The sequence below is a fragment of the Micropterus salmoides genome, unplaced genomic scaffold (genome assembly GCF_014851395.1).
Source record: "Micropterus salmoides isolate LMB-PRFRI ecotype aquatic unplaced genomic scaffold, ASM1485139v1 Ms_hic_scaffold_15, whole genome shotgun sequence".
Classification (NCBI taxonomy): domain Eukaryota; kingdom Metazoa; phylum Chordata; class Actinopteri; order Centrarchiformes; family Centrarchidae; genus Micropterus; species Micropterus salmoides.
In genome coordinates, this window is record NW_024040596.1 from 11323881 (window position 1) to 11351353 (window position 27473).

General features: G+C 38.5%; 1 protein-coding gene across 4 annotated transcripts; it reads right to left on the bottom strand.

Annotated features, from left to right (window-relative positions):
- Positions 1-1209: 1209 nt before the first annotated feature.
- ikzf2 (IKAROS family zinc finger 2) lies at positions 1210-27473 on the bottom strand. 4 transcript variants are annotated; one of them, XM_038720295.1, is made up of 9 exons: positions 27099-27473; positions 25771-25853; positions 24348-24395; positions 16827-16928; positions 12872-13063; positions 11573-11740; positions 8016-8153; positions 7276-7407; positions 1210-6381 (listed from the first exon to the last, which is right to left on the bottom strand). In XM_038720295.1, exons 3-9 carry the CDS (start codon positions 24373-24375, stop codon positions 5582-5584), a joined length of 1560 nt encoding a protein of 519 aa, XP_038576223.1. In that variant the 5' UTR covers positions 24376-24395; positions 25771-25853; positions 27099-27473; the 3' UTR covers positions 1210-5581. The 4 variants fall into 4 exon arrangements, with proteins under 4 accessions (XP_038576223.1, XP_038576224.1, XP_038576225.1 ...); XM_038720296.1 differs by lacking the exon at positions 27099-27473 and adding an exon at positions 26059-26269; XM_038720297.1 differs by lacking the exons at positions 25771-25853; positions 27099-27473 and adding an exon at positions 25884-26051.

Here is a 27473-nt window from a genome sequence, read left to right on the forward strand (position 1 = left end):
GTGTGTGTGTGTGTGTGTGTGTGCAATACACAGATTAAAGAAGTAAGGGGGTGAAGAAGACTGCTCTGACATTTAGAGGCTTCAACAGGCTCCAGCGCCCACCTGTTCATAGACAAAGGCTGGAGAGGAACAAACACCAGTCATTACATTGCAAACTAAGGCAAGGCACTGAGGCTGTATGGTATGGTGTAGCAAGTCTGGCTGCACACTACATTTCTAGAACTTATTCTTTTCATACAGATAGAAGATTTTATGTACAGAACTGTATATATTCTGCAACCAGCTACCTCAGATTTGCTTGTCAGGGTACTAGAACTTTATTGCTGGCTTTAGTTTTACATGGCTCTGCTCATGGTAGACGATCCTTCATGTCAGTAACGGACCACAAAAATAAATGCTCCTTGACCTTAAAGAAAATTAAGATAAATCAAACACCAGCTTCTTCTATAAGAAAACTGTTACACTGCCAGTGTGGACCCAGTAATTCACAATTATGGCTTAATTGTATCACTCTAATTATCTTTTCATTCCATGATTCATGTCCAGGAAATGGTTATTAAGGTTTTCAAAAGGAACATTCAGCCTAAAAGAGACTTCACGTACTGTATGTTATTTTTTTATAACTATTTATATTGTACAGAATTTAAATGTGTGTGTCATTAAGCTGAACAGCAGAGAGACAAAGTGTGGTGAGGAAAGTTTTGCTCTGTGGCCAGTAAATTATACTATAAAGTTAAGAATAACTCTAAGACAGATGACCTGGGCTGGGCCAATAAGACATTTTCTGATATAAAGCCAAAATTAAAATGAAACACATTTGGATGGAATATAAAACAAATATTGTGGAGTCATCAGAGTCACTAATTCATCAAGTGTCACCTGACGATCAATTAACTACTTGATCCTTGTGTCTGTGTTTGTGGATTTCGATTTTACTGTGTAAAACAACTTGGATAACATCATTCATATTCTACTGGTGCTGGATTTCCCCTTGGTGATTATGGTCAAAGTCATAGTTATAACAGTAAGTTATACCATACTCAAGACATGTTTAACCCTTTGTCAGTTTCATGACCTTGCATGTTTTTCAAAAGATTCTAGCACAATCTTTTTTTTCCCTCACAATAAAATTGTTTAATTACAGTTTTCATGTTTTGAAGAAAACTATATAAAATAGATGAATTCTTTGTTCAAAATCCACACAACGGCCAAGGCAGTAAAATCATTTATTTAATAGAGAGAAACCCATGCCTTAAAAATATACATTGTATTCTTCACAGCAGTGTGTCTTCATGTAATGTCATTGATGTCAAAAACAGGGCTGAACAAACCTCCAACTTCCTTCACCACATTCACTGTGGACTGATTTAAGTCATGAGAGATGACCAAACAATTTCAATTACTGTTTATCTTTTTGATAAATAAATCACATATTTTAGGACATAAAAATACACAACCATTGCAAATACCTGAGAGCCCTCATATCAGAAAGTTGTTTTCATTATCAGAGATGGTCAATCGGCGCACATTTCTGGATAATTTCAATATTCAGTGCCAAAATATACACCTTTCATATATTATTTCTTAAAAAATACAATGCACCTGAACCCAGTCTTTTACATTTTTGTAAACATTTTTAAACTTAAAAAAACACACAAAAGTTCACAAAACTATTTCAGCAGAAAAATAGACATTTAGCACACGCATATTCAAAATTTACAAAAACATCCCCGAAATCTGAAACTATAGCAGTGATTTTGATTTTCAAGTAAACTCCTCACTCACAAGGAGCGCTGACATAAGACCTTCTTTTATTTGATTTTTGTTCATATGGCTGCTTCATTTAAAGAATTTGTGTACAAGTAAGGCTGTCGTTATTACAACATTACTATGAGAACATACAAAATATCTCTGTGCCACAAAGTCTTAGCAAATATACCCTGGAGAACAAGTGAAAACTGAGAAAAAAACATTTAATTTGAGCATCGGTCAGATATTATACCCAGTTCAATTTGACTTAGTTCTGGTCTGATTATTGTGTTCCTTGCGAAGGGGATTGATAAAGAAAAATCAGGGTAAAATCAAATTACATTTGATCATTGGATTATTAAGAGGAGAGGGGGACCCCTCTCTTAACAAATAAGGCTTCAGATAATGAATATATACAGGAATAATATAATAGAGGAATGTATAGAGTCAGTATCACAGCTGCGAGGTGTAAACAATTTCCAGTGCCAATACTTTACACATAGTAAGTTTTTATGCTAGCTGGGCACCAGTTGCGCATAAGAGAAGCAATATGTAAACAGAGAAAAGCTGCCTTTTGATCACAAGTAGACACTGAACATAAATGAGTTAATCACTGAGTTTAATCTTAGAGAATAATCAACTATGTATGATGCTGACCAGTGTGAAACTAGTGATGTCAAACTTACTACTGTTACAAAAAAAACTTTTTCGTCAGACAGCACAGCAAAACCTACACTAGAGTATTACTTTCCAATGTGCTCTAAGATTGCTGTTTCAGAGAAAAACCTAACCTGTGTTCTGTTAATGGTTGTTTTTGACTTTGCCTACACTTAAGTTACACTTAATATAACTACTTAAAAAAAAAAAAATCAATACTACCTATAGTCAGGGCATAGACTTAAAGTGCAGGGCCAAATGTACAATGCACAGTATTAGCAGGGAGATACATTTAACTATCAAAGAGCTACAAATGTTGATCGAAATCTGTTATCCTTCAACATACTGTAGATGACGGACAAAACATTTGGAGGTGGGTGGAAGCGGCTTTTTTCATACTTGCCATCTTCTACATGCATACATAAGTTATTGTTAGAGAAGGTTTGCAGAGTTGACTTTGAATGAAACAGTTTTGGGAAGTGTCTTCAGAGTAGTACTATGTGGTGACCACACTCCTCTCATTTTTCCTCTTGCTCATGCTGTCTCCTTCAAGATTCCCTCTAAGGTCATACAAGAATGTGGCCACATTATGACAATGCAAAGAGCAAGATTCAGCGAGAGAGGAAGCGTGAGATACATTAGTGTGTGTGTGTGTGTGTGTGTGTGTATGTGCTTGAGATTGTGCTGGTAGGGATTGGGTTGATAATACTACAGTAAGAAATCAATTACATTTTAGGTATTCAGCTGCAATTCAAACTGCACTATGCAAAATTTTGAGGTGCCAAGGATAAAGCACCTCAAAAAATATATTTTTTGTGCAGAGTCGGTGATGTTTCCCTGTATTTGTCATGACATACAAATAAGATGGAAGATGGCATTGAAACCAGACATATGGTACATACATACATAAGTATGTATTTACCGTGTTAGAACACATCACCAATAATGCAGACCCTACTTGACCCCATACCCCAAGCACTGAAAAACAAATATAACACTATACACACCTATATACACACAAAGCCATCCAGTCTAAATCACAAAGAGGATTAGATCAAAAAGAGAGACCTAAAGCATAAAGGGAGGTACATCAGAGAAGAGTAACCCTCTTAGCCTGAGCAGTACCTTTAGCCTCCATTATCCATTTGGCATCCATTGCCATGAAGCATCATACTCCAGCCAGGTAGTTAAATGACTTCTAGATTTTTAAGTCATCAAAATGAAGAGTTACTGTACCTCCCCTAAGCCATTTTATGGTGTCACTGTGTGAGTCTGCCAGATTGAAAAACAAACAATGATGCTCAAAGTATAGGAACCTAATCGTGTGCTCATACTGCAAGCAACCAGGGTCTGATAATTTTCTATAAGACCAACCAGTGAAAAAAAAACAAATGGTTTATTATGGTGTGGAGAATGCATTAGCTTGACAGCTAAGAAGAGAAAAAGTTGAGAACAAGATGGCCATGGCTGAACATTTTAAGGTCAAAGAACTGATAGGCTACTGTCTTATTTTTCTTTGCTTTCTGATCAATAGTTCAAGTACAAACTGAATAGAGGCTGATCACTATGGAGAGAAATTAGTCCCAATACAACAAATGCAGAAATAAAAATGTTTGCAAATATATATATATATATATATATGTATTTGTGTATTTTACCTTTTTTTTTATTTTCGAAATTCATTGTCTTAAAACATTGGAGTTTTTTGAAAATGCTTCTTGTGTACAATTTTTCAGAATAGTTTGATTTGATTTTTTGACAGGACCTGCAATACATTACAATACATACAGGCCAACAACAGGAAGTCGAAGTTTATTAATTACGGCTATCACCTCAGCAGAATCCTATGAAGTGGTTAAAAGGTAGGTTCAGATAGCTTTGGGGCCCTTTTATAGAGTTAGCATTAGCTTTAAAGTGTAACTTTGGCTTATACTTCACCAACTTCACAAATTTGTTAATAATGTGAACCAGAATCATATTTAAAGCAATGTATGTATATAACAATTATTTGAATTTGTTTGAGTATTTGGATAGGAAAGTGCATTTATGATAAACATAATGGTCCACAATGTGATATACAGTACATCTGTAACTGTAGTTTTTATTTGTGTTTAGAGATTCCTTCAAGAATAACAAATTCAAAACACTGTATTTGTTGTATCCATTATTGGGAGTCATTGGTAAAATCTGAAGTAATTTCTAATAGTATTTTAAGTAAGTAATTTTTATTTATATATTATTTATTTTATTACAACCCTGGTAGTAATCTATGTATATACATTATGTATGTTATTTAAATTATGCAGTTATACAAAGCAACACTAGAGCAGAACAGAATACTTAAGATGATGGCACGACTGTTTAAATTTCTACTAATGCAGATAGATACAGACACAACCACACCACAATCAATCAAATCCAAACTGACACCAAGTTACTTGCAGATAGAGGACACAGCACCAGATGACCATACCATTATGTGTACTACACCATTGATCATAGGAAAATGCATTAGCATTGTGGATTGCCAAGGGAATGTCATAAAAAAGAAAGAAGATGTTGTGTGCTATGTCACAGTAAGTGGGCCAGTTCAATACCATACTGCTATTATGTTCATGAAAGAATTCATGAACAGTAGTAATTCTTTTTTTTCCTTTAACACTGTCATGAGTGTTAATCATGGCAATCTATCTGGTTGAACTGAAACTTTAATCTTTAATCTTATCCAGGCCATTAAGCCCACAGGGTAGGAACATGGTCTAATATTTGTATGTATTCATTACTTTTTAAGAGTGAAAAACATAACAAAAGAATGATGAGCACAAAAAAGACATTTTTAAACAAGGCTAAAATGAAAAAACTAGTCCAAGTCATCTGACAGCTGCTCTGTTATACAATTTATGACCATTTTGAAAAAACACAATAAACTTACCTTCCTTCCTCTACATTTATCTTTATTAAATATATAGAAAATGTGTCTTTGGCCCATACCTTCATATGATTGTTCAACTGTTCAGATTCCCAATAAGTAGCTTAAAGAGAAATCTATGCTATGATTGTGCTACACTTGTCTACAGTGTCATTCGACTGTGTAGTCTCCGAGGTCTGGGGATAAGGACGGATATCAGGCTATTGCTTCCCTTCTATGTCTTTCCCTTAATTCCTACCCATCCATTTATTGGAAGGTGTGTTCACCTCGGACTATGTGAGAGGAGAACTCATAGCGGTCTTTGCTGCGGTGACCACAGATGTTGCACTCCAGTGGATCTCTGTATCCATGGCAACCCATGTGGATGGTGTACATGACATGGTCCAGGAAGAGCACCCGACAGTGCTCGCACTGGAAGGCCCGCAACTCCTGGCCCTCTTGTCCAAACACCCGCACCCCTTCCTGGCTCATAGGCCTCTCTGTGGCCACTCGCATTATCCCACTCCCCATTCCTGCTCCACTTCTTGGGGAAGCATCTGTCAGCCGCTCACTTGAATAGACCACAGCTGGACTGGCCCGAGACCTGAAGCCGGAATGGGGGTTGCTCCCATGGTAGCCCTGCTTCTCTTGAGGGCTGCTGCGAGCTGAGTCAGCAGAGTCAACTCCACTGTTGTTGGGAGATTCCTCTTGCCCTTTCTGGGGCGGCTTGCCCTGCCTGGTTGCAGTGGGGCCATTTGTGGTGGGGTGGCTGGGGAAGTCATGTGGATGAGATGGCAGCGTGTCACAGTTTCCTTGACGCTCTGTTCGTTGGGCCAATGGTACGACATGGTGGAAGAGGGGGTTGACCATGGGCACCACATCAGCTATAGAGAGAGGGGGACCTGGATGGTGAAGCATGGGTCGAAGTGTTTCCGATCCCAGGTATGTCATGGCATTGTTGATGGCCTGGTCCATCATGTGGGCCGGCATCAGATCAGCCTGCTTCTCATACTTAAGGCCCATCTCATAGCCTAGTTCAGGGTAGCTATAGCGCAACATCTTTTCACCTGCATGAAAGAGAGTAGCAATTTCAAAATGTAATATACAAAACCAAATAAATACAGATGCAATAGCAGAAGTGGTCGGCAACACTCTTGCTTTTAGCTACTTACAAGAGAGGAAAAAAATACACAAATATGAAAATTTTCCTTTCTAGCCAGTCAATCTTATATCTTGCTGATATTTCACTGCTTGTTTTTCTTATTCTGTACTTGATGTTCTGTTTGTACGAGTCTATTGGGGTGGAAAGCCCCATCCATCTACTACTGCACTGTTTAACCCCTCCAGAACAGGGATGCGGTGAGCTGTTTTCTCTCGATAAGAGCAATGGCAAAGTTACAGGTGTACCTAACCACAGAGTGAAAAACATTTCCTTGCCTCTCAGTCAACCGCTTGCTCTAGTTTGCTCAATCTGTCTCTCTAATACTGTGGCAAATAAAACCAAATTCTGAAAAAAATAATCTGTGCTCATATGTAAGGTAGGGCTACTATGTGATATTATATAATTTTAAATGATGCAACACTGAATAGGCAGGAGGGTTGGATAACAAGAAAGCACAAAAACAAAGAATTAGGTAAGTTAATGACATATTTCCATTCCAATAGTATAAAAGTGAAACCAGTAGCAAAGTATATTACATGATGACAATTTAAATAATGCATTCTGAGACTCCTGCAAAGAAATTGTTAAATTGTTGTTCAAATTCCTCTGGCTGCATAGACAAATAATACATTTCTTTCACCCAATGAGTCAGACTCAAGTTAAGTTAAAAGCCATAGTCAGCATGATGTGATTTACACAGCAGTGCATAACACAACAAATCATTTTTCAACTACTTCATCACCTTCAGACTAACTAAAGAGAAAGCCATTAACTTCCTAGCTATATTTCATTTACCCACCCACAAATTTTTGAGGTGTGGTGCTCTTCCTTTTGCCCACATTATTATGCAGCCTTTCAATAACGGGCGGCCGGTCAAAGGTGGCCATGGTGTTGGCCTCAGCTATGGGCCTCGGCTCTTTAGGAACCTCACCTTGAAAGGTAGAGAAGGGAAGGGGGTTAGAAAAGGCAAGAATACATTTGGGTGTTGAATAGAGGGACTCCTACGCATTGAAAAGTAACATTGCTAAATCAAACGATCCCTTTTTTTGGGATGTGCCAACGAAACAGAATTCAAATTTCTGTTTTATATCAGAAAATCTAACCATAACCTCAGTTTAACTTTAACTCATAAACGTTCCTAATATCATAGGAAATGTTAATGGTATTCAATTGTGTTTAAAGAATGAATGAATTAACTATTTAAGCAGTTTAGTAATTATAAATAAATGACCAAATTTGCACAAATTCACTGAACAGAGAATAAAAATTGGGATAAAATACATTGAGTAAATAATAAATAATTTTTTTAGTATTAATGTAGTAATAATACTAATTCTTATTCAAATATATTCCTTCCATTCCTTCCAATTATCCCAATGAATTGATAATCCATAAAAAACATCACAGTGTACATGTTAATACTGATTTTCTCATGTGAGATCAAACATTTTTGCCACATTTAATTGTACTGTAATACTGTTTCCATTACACCATAACCACCTTCATTTTCATGGTTTCAGTTTTAGTAAAACAATTTACCTGTGTAAGGGCCAGTATTGGCGGTTGGATCCAAGCCGATACCCTGCAGGTAACTATGGCAGCGTTCTTTATGTTCCTCCAAGGAAGTACGCTGTTTGTAGCTCCGCCCACAGTAGTTACACTTGTGTGGTTTGCCAACTAAAAGTGAAGACATCGGAGGGTGAGCATATTAATTTCATTCACTGCTGAACAGACAGAGAGAGTGGGTAGCATCCAATGAGATAATGCAACCTGCTGCAGTGTTCAGGCAATGCGTAGTAGTAAAAACCGTGAACAGTCAGTAGTACAGACAAACCAGCCTCTGAGATCATGGATGTTCCACTACTAGTGTGAGGATTCCACACAACTGTTGCCAGACAGAAAGACAAGTTGTGGGGGCGACAGTGATAGTTGCATCATGAAGTCTGCATTTCAAAACACTTCAGAAAGCATCCCATGGTGGCGGTAGGAAACTGACTCCAAAGTTAAACTACTATGGAGGTGGAGTGTGATTCATTGTGCCATTTCTAGTTTATTCAATTCCTTCCTACCTAGACAAGTGGAAAGATAAAGACATATCCTTTACATCTATCTCGGTCAAGCAATCAGCCCATCTATCCTTCCTTCCATTCATCCAGTTTGCTTTATCACATAATTAATGGATCCATGCATCAATGGATTAGTGAATTTATAAATGCATTAAAAGGTGAACATATTGATCAATCATATTTGTCATTACAAGACAAATATAAAAATTAACATGATTTATGTATTACTTAAATTATGTATAATTGTCAGGTGTCAATATTTCATTACACTTTGAATGAATTTCACTTAAGCGTGACTGCTATGTTTGAAAGACATTATTATCCACCAGTATCCACCAGGAAGGCACGTAGTTATGAGTTGACCAGCAATGCACAGATTATAGAAATATAGGAGAGCCGCAATATAGTCAATATTTTTTAAAGTCACCAGGGTCATCACCTTTGTACAATGGAACTAAATAAAATGTTTTCATATTAAGGTAAAACCTGAATTAAAAATGTGTAAACACATCAACGAAAAATACTGCATTAAAGTAATCGTACCCAAGCAGACACTACTGAGGAAATAGGTCTGGTTCTGTGGTAGAGTATTCTCAAAACTAATGTAATGACTCATAAAGGGACACAGTGAGTGAACTGGAGGCCACATAAGCATATCAATGTGACCCAGACACCATCATTAGTAATTTGATGTAGTAAGACATTCACTAGCACAATGGTGACAGCTATTACTAGACTAAAAGGTGCGGATGATCCAGTGCTCTTGTCACTGTGAGAACAGAGAAACCAAACACGTTTCAGTCTGAGGCATGGAGACTGTAACACACATACACACATGCAGACACACACAGTTAGAGGTAGGTGATAGTTCACACGTGAACGTAAGTACTCTTTCTCCCACAGAAAAGGATGTTGAGTTTCTTTTTTTTAAGCACTTAACATGTTCTACAAGAAGACAAGTTACTCTAAACTGAAAATCCCTTTAGCTGTAAATGTTACATTTTCTTCTGCTCCTTGATGATTTGTATGGCTGAAGTAAAACCCACTTGTTTCAAAATGACATGGCCAGTCATGGCCAATCTTGCATCAGTATGCACTTTTTTATGTGAATCATGTGGAATGATAATATTTTTTCAATATCTGTCATCCAGTACTCTTGTGGTCTATGAATGACATTGTATCGGCAGAACTCGAAACAAAGGTTCATTATCATTTTTCATCAGTATGAACATACTATGAAAAGTGGTGTCTAATGACGAAAGGTTTCCGTATTATTATAGGGTGGGTGTATCTGCAGGGTCATTGCAGTAATATTCTTTCTGAGTAGTGAAAGAGTAACTTCTAAATGAAATGTCATGATGGAAATAATTTTCTTTGCTGCTTTCCAGCCGTGAAACTAAAACAGTGGAGTAGGCAGTTTTCAACTGAGTGTCACTCCCTTGTTCTCAGTGGCTCACATCTACACACTCTCAAGCACACACACACACAACATAGACTTCATTACTTTTTCATATTTATGTAACCACCCACACACGACCATGTGCAGATGTTGGATGGACCTGAATAATCCACCTTTCAGCCGCTATTCTTATTCATGCAAATGGTCCACACTGTGCACTCAGACTCACTTGACTGATTGCATTTGTCTAATAAATGAGAACTTGCTCGAATTTAAACCTTTTGTCTTACAAAATGTTAAATTTGTCGCCTCTCAAGCATTGCCTTTCCTGCATTATCCTTCCACCCATGAACACTGCATTAACGGATAATGTCAACTTACAACATTTAACCCGGCCTTAGGGACAGCAGCCAAATCCAACACACTTTTGTTCTACCCTCTTTAGTATTTCTCACTCTTGTCGTACGTTTTTCCTCACCTGACCTCTCTTTCAATGCTGTGTTTCCCTCTTTTGGGTACATCTGTTCTTCCTGACAGGGCACCTAGCCAGAGCTGCCAGCCCCCCCCTCTCGTGTAAGTAAAAGAGCGTCATGACACAACTGGCAACATCCAATTCCTCACATCTCCCACTAAATGACCAGAGGAAGGCAGGTGTAACTTACTACTCATGATCTTACAGGAAAAAGGGGTTGGCGGATGTAACAAATGCAGCTGAACAATAAAGGAAGTGAAAGTAGGAAAATGGTCATTGCTGATGGTGGATGGCAGATGTGGAGAAACAGATAAGTAAGAAATTGATAAAAGAAGCATCGTAGTAACAGCTGGGACAAAAATTACACATATGCAAACACACAGAAATTGTAAGCAAACACATGGATGCACACCCAAACAAACACCATATCGCTATCTTGAAAGAAAACTGTGTATGAGTAACCTTCATAGGGGGTATTATAGGTAGAAATGACAGTATTGTCTGACCTTGATTTCAAAGGTGCAAAAGAGGGGAGAGTACATCCTCTCAGATAGGAAAGTGGGTTACAGTTGAGAGAGACAGCCAGCAGTCCCCACCACAAAGCGCTCACAGTGCTGTCTATAATATGCACATTAAACACCATTGTGTCTTTCCAACAGTAAAACACGACAGAGAGTCACTAACCAGCATGTATGGCTACTCTGTCTACAGTCACACAAAGCTTTTGAAGACAAACATGTCTCAGGACAACATTTAAGAGGTTCTTACAAAGCCTGCAGACAGTTTCTTCCTGATGTATGTGTATACAAAAATGATTCAGCTTTCTGAAGGTACGTTTCAGTCCTGAGATCATTGGTTTCCAAAGGAGTATTTTTCAAGGTTCCTACATTATGTCAGAGGCAGACTGGAGTGATTAAGTACATACACAGAGCAGTGGGAGAGAGTGTGGACATGTAACACAAGAAAAATATTATGGGGGGAAATATTTAGCAGGAGTCTTACAACAAATATAGTCAATCTCACCATTAAAATCATTATGGGTAGAATATTTTTCCTTCTAGATCTCTTAAGCACTTCTGATGACATAAATGAAGTCTCTTCTGGGTAATAGAAGCAGATGAGTAAAAAGGAAAGACAAGAGAGGGAGGAGGAGTCTTACCAGCATGAGTGCGCAAATGACCGGAGAGGGCATCACGCCGCCGGCAGGCATAGCTGCAGAAGGGGCATTTGAAGGGTTTTTCGCCTGTGTGCAGCTTGATGTGTCGCAGCAGGTTTCCCTTCTGGGTGAACGAAACGCCACACTGGTTGCACTGGAACGGCCTGTCACCTGATAGAGGCAGGCACAGGAAGTCAATACCACACTCATTGTGGAAGATGTTTTTAGAAAGTGCAACCAATTTTTTGGTCTCTAAGAGAACTCATTTGACTTTTTTGTTTTTGTAACTGACTGCTGACTATGTCTAGCTGCTTTATAGAAATCTAGAAATGAAATATCATGTATATATATATATGTTCTGACATATGACTCCTTAAACTTCATCTGGTAGATGATAATTAATGACAATCAAACAAAACAGCTGTTCAATTTAACCTCATAGTCATTACAATAAAGAATTATTTTCTCTATCTATAACAGTTCGTAAATAGTTACAGTAGTTTTAAACAAACGTGCACTAAAGTGAACTTCCTTGTGTTGAAATGAATAAAAAAAAGTATCAATTCTGTTCTGTTGGACTGTTTTACATTTTATATTACAGTGTATTTTACTCTAACTACACTGTATTGAATCAAATAAAAATTTGATATATCTGAACTTGCATATTATCCCCTTGTTTGCTTCATTCCAAAGACATGCACATCAGGTAAAGTGGGTATATTGCGGAGGTCTATGCAAAGACATTAGTGGAACTAAGTACATACAATTCTCACTGAGGGCTGTACTGCATTTACTTTTAATATTTTCCAGGGTAATGAAAGGGAATGTGTGTTTCAGTCGCTCTTGTAGTGTATGATGGACTTTATATCATGTGGAATCATGCAGTTCAGTGCACACTTCTGATTTTACAGGGACTCATAACTACTGTCTTCTGTTGGCAAGTCTTTCGATCTCTAGCCAGTTGGAAAAGAAAAATATGATCCCAATGCTGTGACAACTAGAGCAGTGGTGGCGTCAGTTGGAACAGGTTGCGTAGGATTCCAAGGATATTTTCCCTGATAATAATTCCAAGTCAAAGCTATTGTCTTTCAACAAAAAAAGAAAAAAACACTGAAAGCACTCCACACCCACTGTAGAGGAAAACAAATGATTTCTGACTCACCCTGAAGATGGGGAAACATATACACTGCCCTGATTTCAATCATTAGAAAAAGAAAAATCCCGTGTGACAATTCTACCAGACTTAGCTTAATTGAAGTATTAGATGCTCTTAATGGCATTTGGAAATATACTGATTGGTACCGTTTGGTTGTCGACTTCCTGCATCAGCTGTCACATTTGGTCCAGATAATCCATCCTGTCCATTGCTTGGGCTGCCAGTCATGGATTCCTCCAATCCTTCTCCTTCCTCCCTTATTTGGCCTATTTCTTCAAGCGCTGGGCTTCTGTTGTCAGCCTCCTCCGCTGTTTCCTCCTCTTGCTTAATTGTCACTTCTGTAAAACAAAAACAACAGCAATTCTGAGATGCACAGCTTACAGTGTCAAATTCACTCAAAGCAGGTTTTATAGAAGTGCCATAAACAACCATGAACCATACATCTATGTGACCTAGGTTGAACAGATTACACTAAAAGGGCCTGTGTTAATTTGCAATAGATGGAGTCCAACTAGGTAAGGTCAAAGAGAGGGAGTGTAAGGTTAAGGTTAAGATTAGGGTTGGAGGTTGAGTAGCCTCTGTAGAATTAAGTTAAACTGTAAAGGCCTGACATAAACTGTGTTGGTCTCATTAAATGGGCATGTGAAGTGGACATCCCAGCAACTCAACAACTCTTAGACAGCATTAGGATGGACTGACACATTGACATGAGATAAAAAGAGAAACAGGCTGGTCTGGTTCCTGGCTGTCCCTAAGGAGAAAGGGAGTGTCAGAGGCCCCGTAGCTTACAACACCAGACACGCAATGGGAGACCGACTGGATGACAAAGGCAAAATATCATGTAATTGTGTATATGTTTGGGTGGTTGTGGCGGGGCCATCGACTATTCACCACCTGCGGTCTCTACTTACCAGCAATTAGTAGTACTTGTAGACAAAAAAAATTACTATCCAGAAGATAGCAATACACATGCAACACACATTGCTACAACTAGTACAATACACGAAAGTCTTGTTCCAATAATCTCTTGGACTGTACATACTCTTTACTGTTCAGTCAACCAGAAAATCTGTTTCAAAATATTCACCCAAATTCTCGAGCCTGTTTCAGACGACAAAGCCGAAACATTGCTGGGTTTGGTAATTGAGACAGAATTATTTTATTCTGTACAAACCAAATGAGATGACAGTTTAGGATCAAGGCAATGCTTGAGCAAGACTTGAATGCACAACTCTAATAGTGCCACAAAGGAGCTTAATTTTGTCTTCTGAGGGAGAGGAAAGAGTCCCTTTGTCTTGGAGTTCACACCATTTGTAGACATTTGCACACACAGGCTATATATACAATCAAATTTACCATGTTACAAAAGCCATACTGCGTTCAAGCAGAATGTAGTGATATTTACAGCTTCTTGTGCTGGGCTTGTTTAGTCTTTGTACATCTGTCATTAGCAACAATATAAAAAAAATGCTTCACACAGGGATTACGCTGCTTTTGTTGTTTGAATTATGCTTGTGATTCTGGGGCATATAGTAAAACTTGATATGGCTTGATCCCCCCATAGTATACTTGAATTTGTTCCCACAACAGCTGTGACAAAAGATATCCAAGAATCACACCAGGTAATGACTCTTAAAAAGGGAGTGTCTTCCACTAAAAACCAGCAAATCAAATTAACTGGTCTTGTTAAATATATGTGAAAGGGGCTTTAGATGTAGCACGGAAAAAAACGTCTGGACACCATCCAAGAACAACTTACTGATCCTGATGATCCTGTTTTGGGATTTACAGGAGCAATAATCACTGTGTGTGCATAGGTGGTTGTTTTACCAAAGCCTGCCATCTGATTGCATCCATCAACTGTCCCCTCAGGCTTTGGAACTGGATCCACTCAGAGGCTAGTAAAAGATATTTAGAAATTCAGGTAACATTCCCTTGGAGAGAAATCTCCACAATGCAACTGCATTATTTAAACTGATTCTGTATGTTTCTGATGCCATGGTTTGTACAGAAGAAACACTCATCCCAATAACCACATTGTGATCAAGGCTTGTCTTCGACAGCTGTATCCTGGCAACACAGAGCAGACCTGAACGTCCTTGCTATTCAGCTCCTTGCATCTTTACATCTATCTCTCCAGTGTGGCAGAGTGGAATGCATAGTGGTCAGATGAGCATGCACTTGAAACGGTTGCTACAACAAAAATGATGACAATCATCAAGATGCAGTTTTGGCATATTTCCTCCCCTCTCTTTTAGATACAGAGTTTCCCAAAATCCTTAGCAAATCACAGGGAAAGCAACACATCTTAATGAAGAAAATGTTCTTTCACTTTTATAACCTAAACTGTCACCTAGCCCAAAGGGTGTAATTCTACTCTTCTACCTTTTATTACCTGACAGACTGTACAATACCTAGATAACTGCTGAACAGTTTGTGTTTAAGCTTGCAAGTTTAAGAATTTGGCACTGAAATTGACACACACTTCATGCTTATTTTCATCAGATAATGTGATGCAGTCCTTCTTTTGTAACAAAACCTCAAATAGCAAATCATGTTAGGCAACTTCCAGAATGACAACAGCTCTTATCGGCGATGAGTATCCCCCTGTGAAAACCATCGCCCAGCCAGCCTCCTTATATCTCTAAACTTGTGGGAAACAAGCTTCCCTTTTTCTCAGTCTGTTGCCTCTTCTCACTTAGTTTCCCCTTTTCTTGATTTGCTGCATCACAGTGACATCGCTAGAGCTAATCTGAGGCATCAGATCAATAGACTGAAAGGAACAAAGTAACACTTTTGGATTAGTGCAATATAGAACAAGTGCGATATGGTACAACAAGTAGCATTATGACATTTTTGTACAAAAGCTTGTACTGTGTAAACTACTGCTGTAACAACTTAGTTATTGTATTACATTTCTTTTTCATAAATACTCAAATTCTATTTTTTAGTTTCTCTTTACAGTTTCCCTATCATTCACTCATTCTTACACACACTCACACACTGATGCTATCATGCTAGCCTACCCATCAGGACCACCTGCTTTCTGATCTGCACGCATTTGTCATGTTAATTTGCCGGTGCAGTTAATTCAAAATTAACACATCCTCTACCTATTTCACATTAATGGGATAACTTCAAGTTTTTTCAGCCTGGACCCTGGTTGGTTTTTGTCTGTGTGGGACAAACTTTCTTTGAAATTGGTCCAGTATTGAGCAAGCACGCTGCAGCTAACAGCAGCAAAAGAGGGCTGCATGTCATCCTTGCAGGCAATGGCGCCCCGACAAAGTGCGTCCACTAAAGTGCTTGTTTTTTCAGCTAGACAGGTTCAGACTGTTATTACTAAGTGTCTGACAACATTGTGGAAAGATTCCTACGGGGACAAATTTTTTAAAGAGTAACAGCATCTATATAACTCCCGTCACAGTCACCAGACTCCCGGTGACAAAAATAGTAATTTTACATCCTCGGTTTTTCCACTTAGTTGGTTAGTTTTTTGTGTTATTATGTGACTTTGGTATTTTTAACACTTTAAAACAAGAAAGTCACACAATAGCACAAACATGTTCTGCGAGGTGAAATTACCGTTTTTGTCAAGGGAGTCTAGGATTACGTTGCAGTCCTGTTTCGCTGCTGGCGACTGCAGCGCGCTCGCTCAATACTGGTCCAATTTCAATTTCTTTTGTCCCCATTAGATACATAATAGATAAAAAAAAAAGGTTTAAAGTATTTTAGGTAGAAAAAACTGACGTTACCCTTTAAAGGCCTTCCAGCTATTCAGCTGTACAGTAATCCTTCCTTCCTCCGAAGGCTTTTATTCAATTGAATTTGTGTATTCTGTTTTTATTTATTTTTCAAGGTGTAAGCACTTTGAACTGCAAGTTTGTATGAAAGGTGCTAAATAAACAAAGTTTATTATTATTATTATTATTATTATTATTGTGAATGGGTTGAGCTTCATTAAGACAAAGAAAAATACAATTATATACAATTTACTGATTTAGTGAGTTTGTATATTTGGTTAAAGGAGAAACTGTGTGTGCTTACTGTAGCTGTTCTTGGTCAACTGCAGAAATGTGTATCTATTGATTGAGCACTCACCACTGGGGGAATTAGGACCCTGAGGAACTGTCTGTCCATTAGGTGTTGACATATCTACCAACATTCTCGAGTTCTCCTTACCAGGAGAGCATTGGCCGTTACCTGGGAGACACACAGAGACACAGCAGTCTTCATTGTGCTGTACAATACTGTAGTTGTACAACAAACAGAATACAACGTTGTTAAATGCAAAATGTTCATGTTATATGTTTAATTATGTAATCATTAGGGCTCATGAAACTTGAAGAACATGATGGATAAAGAGAAAAATAAAAGGTTTATGATCAAATGATTAATTTAATCCCTCTCAGGTCTCCATCTTAGCCTAACCTAAATGGCCACTATGGTGGTCACCATATAGAATGCAGCAGGCAATTAATTAAACTGCCTTTATGCACCTATGTGATCCTAATGTCCAGCAAATGTGGATCAGATTGCATCCTCTCAGCAGTCTGCACAGAACACAGGTTATGGATAGCCCTGTGTCCACTCAGAGGGAGAGCAAACCAATCCCTTATCCCCTTACACCTCAGCCCCGTCAGGGTCACTAGAACAATACAGTGGCAACAGGCAAACACCCCTGCTGACCCAGGTGTCAGATCCCTCAGGAACCACAGTGAGCCATCACTCACCACAAGCACATTAAAAGGTTTTCCTCAAGCATTCTGACAACTGCGGAAAGCTAGAAAGCATCCAATATAATGACAACAGACTAAACACTGATGAAGCAATAGCGGCAGCCGAGGTGTTTTCAGTAAAAATCAAAGGAACGTGCTAAGAGCTACATCTGTAGTTGCTACAAGGAAGGCCTTGTTACAATTTGTTGGTGCTGAACATGTGTGCAATGATCTCTTATACATGAAAAAAGAATCTGTGTCAGATCTCCTCTTGCTGTGACAGCTCCTCTTAGTTTGACAACCTCTTTTATGGCATTGTTCCATTGTAGTGGCAGCCCCACTGAGCAGGGCATACTGGGAGACGTTGTCCATGACACAATCCCTGGGCTCATGTTGCACAGGTTGGGGTTGGAGGAAATCTCAGGTGACCAACACTGGCTATCCCATGGCAATGCTGTCCTCGAGACAAGAGTGGCCCAGATTTGTCATGAAGGATTTTCCATTACTGTAGCAGACGCTGACAGCCTAGCAGCAATATGGCTGGGTTGTCTCAAGAATAAACTAACAGTTTAGAGTTGTCTGGGTTCAAATGTTAAAATAAGCAACCATTAAAGATAATGTTTATTGAAAAGCTATCAAAATGTGTGCTGTGAATAATGCTGTCAATATGGTTTTCTTAATTAACGAAGAATCAAATAAAGATATTTCTCATCAAAGGCCACTGGCAATCAAAAGAATTAGTCACACTTATATTATGTCACTCTGTTGCTTATGAACTACACCCGCACAGGAGAGGATAAATTTCCACACCTGTTGAAACGGGGACCTCAAACCTTTAATGTTCGGAAAAAATGGCTGATACATTATGAACTTGAACAGGGTTAAAAATGCTCTAAACCACACACGTAAGCTTGCACAGATTAAACTGAAGGTTTGCGTTGGTGCCCCGCATTTGCTGAGTCAATCCTGTATGAACAGTAAGATCAGGATTTCAAACAGTCGAGACTTCCTTCTGGGATAATTGTATGTGCTGGCAAATGGAAAGGAACAAATGTGTACACATGAAACTTGTAGGTGTAATAATTGCTGACTTAATCAGTGACGCCAAATGAATGCATAGCTTCATAGGTACAGTAATCCTCTCAGAATTTAACAAGGGTCAATGCAATTTCTGGTCTTACAATGTATTCATAATAGAGCACAAGTACTTCTAAAGGGTATCTAGGTTCATGAAGAGTATGCAGGGACAATAAACTTAAATTAAACTAAGGTCAAACTCCAACTGCCTGCTTGTGATGGCAGAAAAGAGTAAGAGGCACAGAAACTGGCTCAATAGCACCCGTGTCTAGCAGTGTGAGGAATTCAATAAGATTCTTTTCCGGAGTGACAAGGCCTTCCGTTCTGGTCTGATTGGTAACATACTGTATGGAAGCTGGTTTTTCCTGTCAAACCCTGAAACTTTTTCTTAAGTCCCAGATTTATATCATACAGACACACAAATACAAGCACAAATACACCACTGACCCAGGAAAGAAAAAATATAGAGATAGATATATGATGATCAGTGATCAGTTATAAGATATTGCATTGGATTAGTGACACATTTCATTTATGAATAAATTAATATGGTTATATGTACACACGTTATTTCAGAAGTGTTACACACCTGTTAATTGCCAAGCCACAGAGTGCACTGGTACATTTCATTTGCAATAATCTATATTTGACCCTAAGAGCTAGCTGTTAGCTAGTCAATGGTTCTCCCATCTGATCTGAAGTAATAATCTGATTCGTCTCCGTAAAATGAAGGAGCATTTAGGTACATACTTCCTCACATACACATACATCATCATAATCTCACACATACCTCATCATAATCTCACACATACACCGCTATACTCTCCTGCACACCCTACTACTCCCTCTTGCATTCACAAACATACTCTCTCACTCACAATACCATTTTAGCATTCAATAATATTTAAATTATTACAGTAACAATGCTGACCTAATACCTGCAGCCAGCACATTTTATATGCTGAAACTAATCATTAACTACATGAGCTGGTTAAACAAAAATTAAAACTTTGGCATGCTGTTTTATATATTCTCTTGGCTGCTTTCTTTTGCTCTTTGCCTGCAACTATTTATGTTTGGTCAAAGATAGTTGACGAAGAAACTGCGCTCTTCACCACTTACCACTGTATTTGGAAATAGAATTAGTTAAATAAAAAAAAAGAGTGCTGTAAATGGGGCAATTTGAGTGCATGCAAAAAACACTTTGTTGTTTTTAAGATGATACTGGACCCAGTGTTTTCCCCCACATTATTGTGCAGACTGTCAGGTAAATGTGATTTGTTTCATCTGGAGGCTGATTGGATCTCACTGCTTAACTGAACTGGACTGACATGCAATGTGAAAATGTGATAAGGTTAAGGCTAATAGTAGTTTGTCTGGTATGAGGACAACTCATGCAGCTCATTATTTATTATTTTCCTCACATTTTCAGTAAGCTTTCCAGTGGCTTTGAACATAACACAGGATAGATTTTTACATCATCTGTCCATACTATTTAATGACATTTAACTTGAGCTAGACATCAAACCAGAGCGAATTGTGTTTTTTTCTCTGCAGAGTGTATCTGTCAGAAAACAGACATTAGGCAACTGTCAGACAAGTAATTAGCTGCTGGCAATCAGACTTCGTGCATTAGTTACCAACAAGCGGAAGGTAATAAAGAGAAGCTATACTATCCCAGTCAACACCTTGTATATAAATAACTGTATATATTGTTTATTTTATTTTAATATGTTACCATATTTTAAACAAATTTATTTTTTGTTGAGCTAAGTTCTGTGTGTATTGTTTAAGGTTATCAACTTAAAAGCTCCAAAATGGGACCTTCAGGATTCAAGGATATCAAGTATAGTTTGTCAAACTAGCATAAGCTTAGCCCACTAAAATGTAAAACTGTCAAAGGTGTTATTTAGCCAGCTTACACTGTCTGACATGACTTACCAGCAGTTATTCATGGACCTTTTTATTTTTTCTTTCATTATAGTATACTATGTAGCATGGTAATGTAGTATAGTGTATGTAGTGTAGTAGAAATTAGCCTGTCTGAGTCAGTGTCTGCTTTCGTCTCTTCTAAAAACGCACTTTTATCAGAAAGCATATCCTAATTTTATCTTTGCTGAATGCTTATTCTATTGTTTTGTTTTTGTTCTTGTTTTTTTTTGTCCTGATTATTTTAATATTTTATTTTCTTGTTTTTTCTTATTTTATTTTGACCCTCATGCATTTTATCATTCACTATGTTATTTTATGTAATGTTTGTCTCTATGTCTCCGTGAAGTACATTGTACTTTGAATTGATATGTGCTCTGTAAATAAAGTTCATGTGTGTTTGTGAGTGAGATTGAAAATATCAAATTTCTCAAACTGACCAATGACACAAGAAACAATAGAAGGGTGTGTACATTACTATCATGACAAGAGGATAATGTGTATTTCATAATTCATATAAGGGAATGATTGCACACATATGTGATAAATTAGATGTGAGAAAGGAAATTAGGGTGTTGTGTGTGGAAAAAGTGTAACTGTGTGTGTGTGTGCGCGTGATTACCAATGAGAGAGAGAACGACATATCAGCGACAGTGACAGCACACGTGGTTAAGAATAAAAGTGTGAAAAGAGTTTAAATCAGGAATATTCATAACAGGTAGGCAGCTTAAATTGTCGATTCATGAACAGCCTTCTTGAAAACAAAGGTTTTACCTGCTCAGTTTGGGCTACAAAGAGCATTCAAATCCAGCCACAGTGCGTTAAATAACACCAGGTATCTCTGGTCTTTCAGAAATGCTACCTTTACATGTATGGTCAATGCAAAGCTGTAAGCTGATCAAGAATTGATAGCACTAATATTGCCAATCACATATAATTATATAGACTGTCAGGCTGTATGGCTCATACTACTATTCTGAGTCACAGATACTATCAGCATTTCTTACATATAGACAATACCAGTATCTATATATGAATGTGAATAGGACTAATCTCCCACATAACTCTTCTAATTCAAATGTTTTCTGTGAAGTTCCACATCAGTTCACCCAGCTTAACTTGCGCAAGTTTGGATTCTTTTCCTTGCAGTTTGTGTTTATTCATCCCAAACAGCCAATGTAACAACTACCTTAACTGTAAGCTAGCTAGCAATGTATATACTTAATGTGTGTGTGTGTGTGTGTGTGTGTGTACTATATATATCAGACAGATGCAAAGTTCCTAAATGGAAATAAATAATTGAGCTACTTGTCTAATGATTAGGGCAGGTTCAAGGCTCTGTTTGGGCTACTTGGTATAAGACAAATCATGCAATGCTGTTAATGAGTCCAGTTCATGAACATACAGAGACAAAAACAGGAGATGGGTCCAGAGGACAATAATATAATGGACTGAAGTTCCTGAAAGGCTTTGTGACCAGACAGAGGTTGAGGCTGAGCTGCCACACATACAACCACAATACACACACACGCACAAATTTATATATAGAGAGAGAGCATATTATTAAAATACACTTACACACAAACATAGGTCATCTTTATCTACAATGTTTAACATGTCACCTTAAAAACAATGTAGCATACATGATGGACATTATTGGGTTTGGAAACTCCTTGATATGTTCAGAATAAACGAGTACATTAATGTAAAATAACTGGTACCAAGTCTTTTGAATAATGTTACATTAAAGATACACATGTAAGCTTTTATGAGCTTTAATGTGTTCATCAGTTTTCAGTTACTCCATGTCAGACCTACTGAACTCAGTGCAGTGTCAGTCTTAATCATAATAACTACTGAAATCACCCAAATAGTAAAGATTAGCCCGAATTATTGCAAACTGCCATATTTAAATGAAAAGTAGCCCTGATGAACAGAAAACTGGCCAATCTGGCAACACTGTCCATAAAGCCTTGATAAAGGGCACTCGTGGTTTGCACTGACTTTACATGCACTAGTGTCATCTCATCCCACATCTTTAACACCTTGCTGGAGACATGCTTTGTGCCAGCCTGCTTCAAAACCTCCACCATCAAAAAACAAGAACCATAATAACTATGTGGTAATGAAGTAATTTGAGCATCTTGTGCTGTCCCACCTCAAAGCCATAACTGACCCAGCTGAACATTATTACTTCGTCACCAAGAAAGCATCCCACCTATGCCTAAACCTTACGCCACAAGAACAGTTTCTACCCAGCTGCAGTTGGCCTCATCAACAAGGCCTGGGATCACCACTGACACTGACTCTTCTCCCTCACATAAACATAAAGTCTACACATCTGACTCAGTGCGTTACATTAACACACAGTTTTGCTTTGCACAGATTCTTCATACTTCATACTGTGAAAAATTCAGTCCATCCTCTTTGTTTTAAACATAGCTCCTTTATATTTTACATTTTATCATAAATTCCTATTTCATGTTTATGATTCTTGATTTTTGTGTTACTTTTTTTTTTCTTTTTCTATATTTATCCATCCATCCATTGTTAACCGCTTATCCTGCGTACAGGGTTGCTGGACAGGGTTGCCCAGCTTACATTGGGCGAAAGGGGGGGTACACCCTGGACAGGTTGCCAGTCCATCGCAGGGCCACACATAGACAAACAACCACTCACACCTAAGGACAATTTTAAAGACATCAATTAACCTAGCCTGTATGTCTTTGGATGGTGGGAGGAAGCCTGAGCACCCACACTGAGAACCCACACAGACATGGGGAGAACATGCAAACTCCACACAGAAATGCCGGGTCAACCGGGGTTTGAACTGTGAATTGAGCTGTGAGTGCTAACCACTGTACCGCTGCCCCTCTCACTCTCTCTCTCTCTCTATATATATATATATACACACACACACTATTACTGTGCGTATAAGACATTATATTTGTGCTGTTCTATGATGGTGAGTAGAAGAAAATGTTTGATTGTAAAAGGGCATGGCAGTATTTAGTGTAGTAGGATAGGGTAAGGTGGTGCGTGTGGGAGAGTGTAGTGGTGTATGTGCAAGATTATGATGATATGTGTCACAACAGCCATGATGGTCGACCTAAATTTTCTCTCATTGTCGGCAGTGAGTTTCTAATGTACTGAGAATAGAGTAAAATACATGGGAGTAATGAGGATGCAAACGGTTGCATTCCACAAAGATGAGTGTTTTCCGCAGTTTCATGCTAACGGAACAGACTAGCATTTGTTCCAAACTCATCATTTCAGAAGCGACCCACAGACGGACAGGGAGAGGAAGAGCCTCCATTTCTTCTTCCGCCGCCGCCCCTACCCCGCCTGCCAAGTGTTCCTATAAGAACAAACCCCCAATGGAGACCTAAAATCCCCAATGATGTCATAAAAAACATGCTACCTGTTTTTAGATCTGCACACAAAAGTGAAATACAAGGGGGGGGGTTGCAGGGATGATATTCAAGAGACCTGCCCAAAGGAAACCAGCAAAGGGCAATGGAGCACCACAAAGTGCATATCCAGTATCTGCTGCATTCAACAGGATGTTGCTAATGCATAGTTTTCGCTACCTTTAAGGGGTGAACAGGAAAAAGGCTGCACTTGGGGAAAATCCCTTGAAATGTTTATAGAGTTGAGATTGCAAAAATGTTGTTTGTTTTTTTGTTTCAGCATCGTATCAAAAGTTGGAAGATATGTGAAAGTCAAAATAATTCAATAACGTCAAAGTCACAATAACATACTAGCACACAAATACAATCGTGATTATCACCATCATCAATAACACATTCCGATTGACTGCATAAACTCTGTCCTCGGGTGTAAAGTCTGGGTCAGTGAGTGTCAGTGTGTATTGAATGTAAGTGATACAAGGACTTACTAGCACTGTAGCCACTGGGAGTCTCCATTTCAAGTGCTGCAGGGAGTGCTGCAGGGAATATAAAAGTATTAATAAGAATTATTGAATGTGTGTATTTTAAAAGCCAAATTGAAACACGGCATTAGCTCTGTGTCATAATAAATAGCATGCAACAATAGTGTGCTCCTTTAGAATTAACCTTTCTCAAGTGTTCATACAAATACCATGAACCTGCAAACGATTGCTTAGTTTAAAATCAGATTAACACCAAAATTTAAGGCCATGAAGCAGCTTTGGGTGCATGGATTCCAGTTTACAGCAGTGCATTACAACAGACTCTGGTCTGTGCATTAGAGAAGTAGTCAGCATATTTAGCAAGCGACCCTATGAACTATTTTTAATGTGTGAACAGCCTCGTTTTTTGTTCTCTATAAAAATATTGCCTGTTCTTTCCATTTTACTTCTAGGAAATTACACAATAGATGAGCTCCAACTTTTTTTTTTTTTGAGGCAGAAATGATGCCATATTCTTTCTATTCAAAACAGGTCAAAGAAAAAATTCAAATGTACCTATTCACTACAGTGACTACAGAGTACTAGCTGCACTGGTTCTAAATTCTAGTTACATTTGAACTTTTTGTGCAAAACTGGTATTAAACTGACAAAGCAATCGACACAATAGATAACATTAACTTAAAACGAAACACAAGGCATTCAACCGGGCAAAGATACATTTAAACACATGCCTTGTTTTTAAACTTAATATGTTTTAACTTTTCTAAACATTTATGGGAAGGATTATATTACAAGGTGGCTTACATGTTTCTTTGAGAAAGTTGTGAATAAGTTGAAAGTTTCTTGTAAGTTCATTAAATTTTTTATGAATTGAATCTTTAGACCTCAACCCTTTGTTACCGCTCAGTAGAACATTTGCTAAAGTCAACACATATATAAAGTGTGCAATGATTATTATCATTTGGAATAAGATTGCATTGGAGATCATTGTAATAAAGTTGAATAATATCCATCTAAATAATGAGTCAGATCAAACAAAACATTTCTGTTATGCCACAACACAACTGCTGGCTTTCTTAGAAAAACACAAGGCTTAAACCTTCCATTAAAATAATCAATCAAGTAACAACTATTTCTACTACAAAAGTGTAGAATATCCCACATCCTTGTTGAGTTTCTTTGGCCTGAACTAGTTTCTAGTAACAGTTGATTGTATACCAAAGATGATGAAAATCTGACTCATACCCAGCTACATTTTTCTTAATGGTCTGAGTTCTTAATTTAGCCTCCCTATGTCGCTACATGGAGAAAACTTTAGCCACTTTCCAGTCACAGAATGCTGATAAGCCATTTGTTTCTTCATGATATGTGAAACAGGAAACCAAAAGAAAGTAAGGTGTAATAAATAGGGTGAAAATCATATCTTTACCTTCAAGCTTCTCCCCTGTGCAAAATCAGTTGATAATTTCAGTCTAGGGCAGAGAGAGGAGGTGGTAAATTGTCTCCACCTCCCTTTAAAGAGAGAAAAAAAGTCAAAATTACCTATTTGGTCCGGTGATCTCACACAAATGTACGAAAGAAAACACTTGTTTTAGGTCAGCACGTTTCAAAATCAGCCAAAATGAAAGGAACATGAACAAGCTTCTGATGATTGATATGAGCAAGTTCAGAAAAAAAGAGAGAAAAGTTTAGGAGGAGCGCAAGTATGGAATCATACAGGTGACTGTTGCCTCTTCTGCGCGCGTCTCGTCGAGTTTTCCACTTCAAAATCGACCCCGTCCCATCGAGCTCTACACTGACTTGGTTCAAACTTTTCATCAGAAGTCACACAACTATTAGCTGAGCGTACACAGCGCACTTTTACTACAGGAACACCCAGGGAAGACTCAACAAGTTGGTGAAGGAAAGAAAGAGAGGGATAGATCAAACTGGATCCACCGGTTCCTAAGGAATTAGCCATAGCGACAGGGAGCAGCCAAGCTATTTTCAACAACTAAGAGACTGCAAATCCGTGTGTAGACAATCCTGAAAAGCTACTGTGAGATGTGACTCGAGGTCGGACAGGCAGAGCCTCGTGCGTTTTAACTGCTAAGGGAATAATGTGATGTAGTGGCAAATGCAGCGGTTGGTAAACTGCTGTATGGCCGCCATACCTTCAAAGAACATGAAAACCAACCAATATCATAAAAACAATGTATTGTGCCGTCAGAAATTCAAACAATTATTTCCCCTTTTCTCAATTTATGGGCCACTTTTGACACGACTTCCTAGTGGGCTATGTCTACCTCATAAATATGTCAGCAGCAAAAAGGTTTTGCAGATGTACAGACTGGTTCAGCAGTGAGGACAGAGCGCATTTACCTGGCAGGCAACAGTGTTTCTCTGGAAATAACCATTAGCTGCAAAACCGTGAAGCTGTTTTTGTTGTTATTATGGCAACGCGCTGTTTTTCTCGTGTTATGTGATTTTTTGCTGGATGAGTTGCCCGCATGGCTTGGAGCTGACTGACAGCTGCAATTCAACAGGTTATCCGATCACCGCAGTCTACAGCAGAGCCCGTCTGGCTTTCCATTCATCAGACAGACGCTCCTTGTCTGCCTTTGCCGCAGACATGCGCCTCGATCCAGCGGGTCTGAAGCGTCTGTAGCCTGATAGTCGAATAATACTGAATGGCTATTAAAGCAGCAACAGAATGGTCAGTTAATAGCCTACAGATAATTCATGCACTCATGTTTCTCTCGCTCTCTTTTTATTTACCTTAAACACGTAGGAGTTCATATAATCCCATGAACTTGCACATTGATCCCGACTGAATGTCTTGGTTTGGAATGGATTTCATTTTAGCCCGACAGGCGCCATGAGGTGCGGACTGAAAGGTAGTTTGATTCCGCAGCAGCAGCAGCAAAAGCAACAGTTGTTAAATCCACCAGTGACTTCCTCCTCCATCTCCTCCAGAGCAGAGCAGAGCAGAGCAGCAGACAACCCGCCCGAGTTGCTATTCTGGGAAGTTGGTCTGACACAGAGAAACGGATCACAGAGCGCGGACCCAGTCTGCCTCTGTGCTCGGCAATCGATTAGGTTACAAGGGGCCTCTTATTTCTGAGGCTGCAGCCAGGTTATATCCCTGTGGCG

Coding starts and splice junctions, on each gene's coding strand:
- ikzf2 (XM_038720295.1), bottom strand. CDS start 24,375: ATGGAGACTCCCAGTGGCTACAGTGCTA. Junction 13,064..16,826: donor GGGTCCTAATTCCCCCAGTG/GTGAGTGCTCAA, acceptor TTTGTTTTACAG/AAGTGACAATTAAGCAAGAG. Junction 7,408..8,015: donor CAATACTGGCCCTTACACAG/GTAAATTGTTTT, acceptor CTACCTTTCAAG/GTGAGGTTCCTAAAGAGCCG.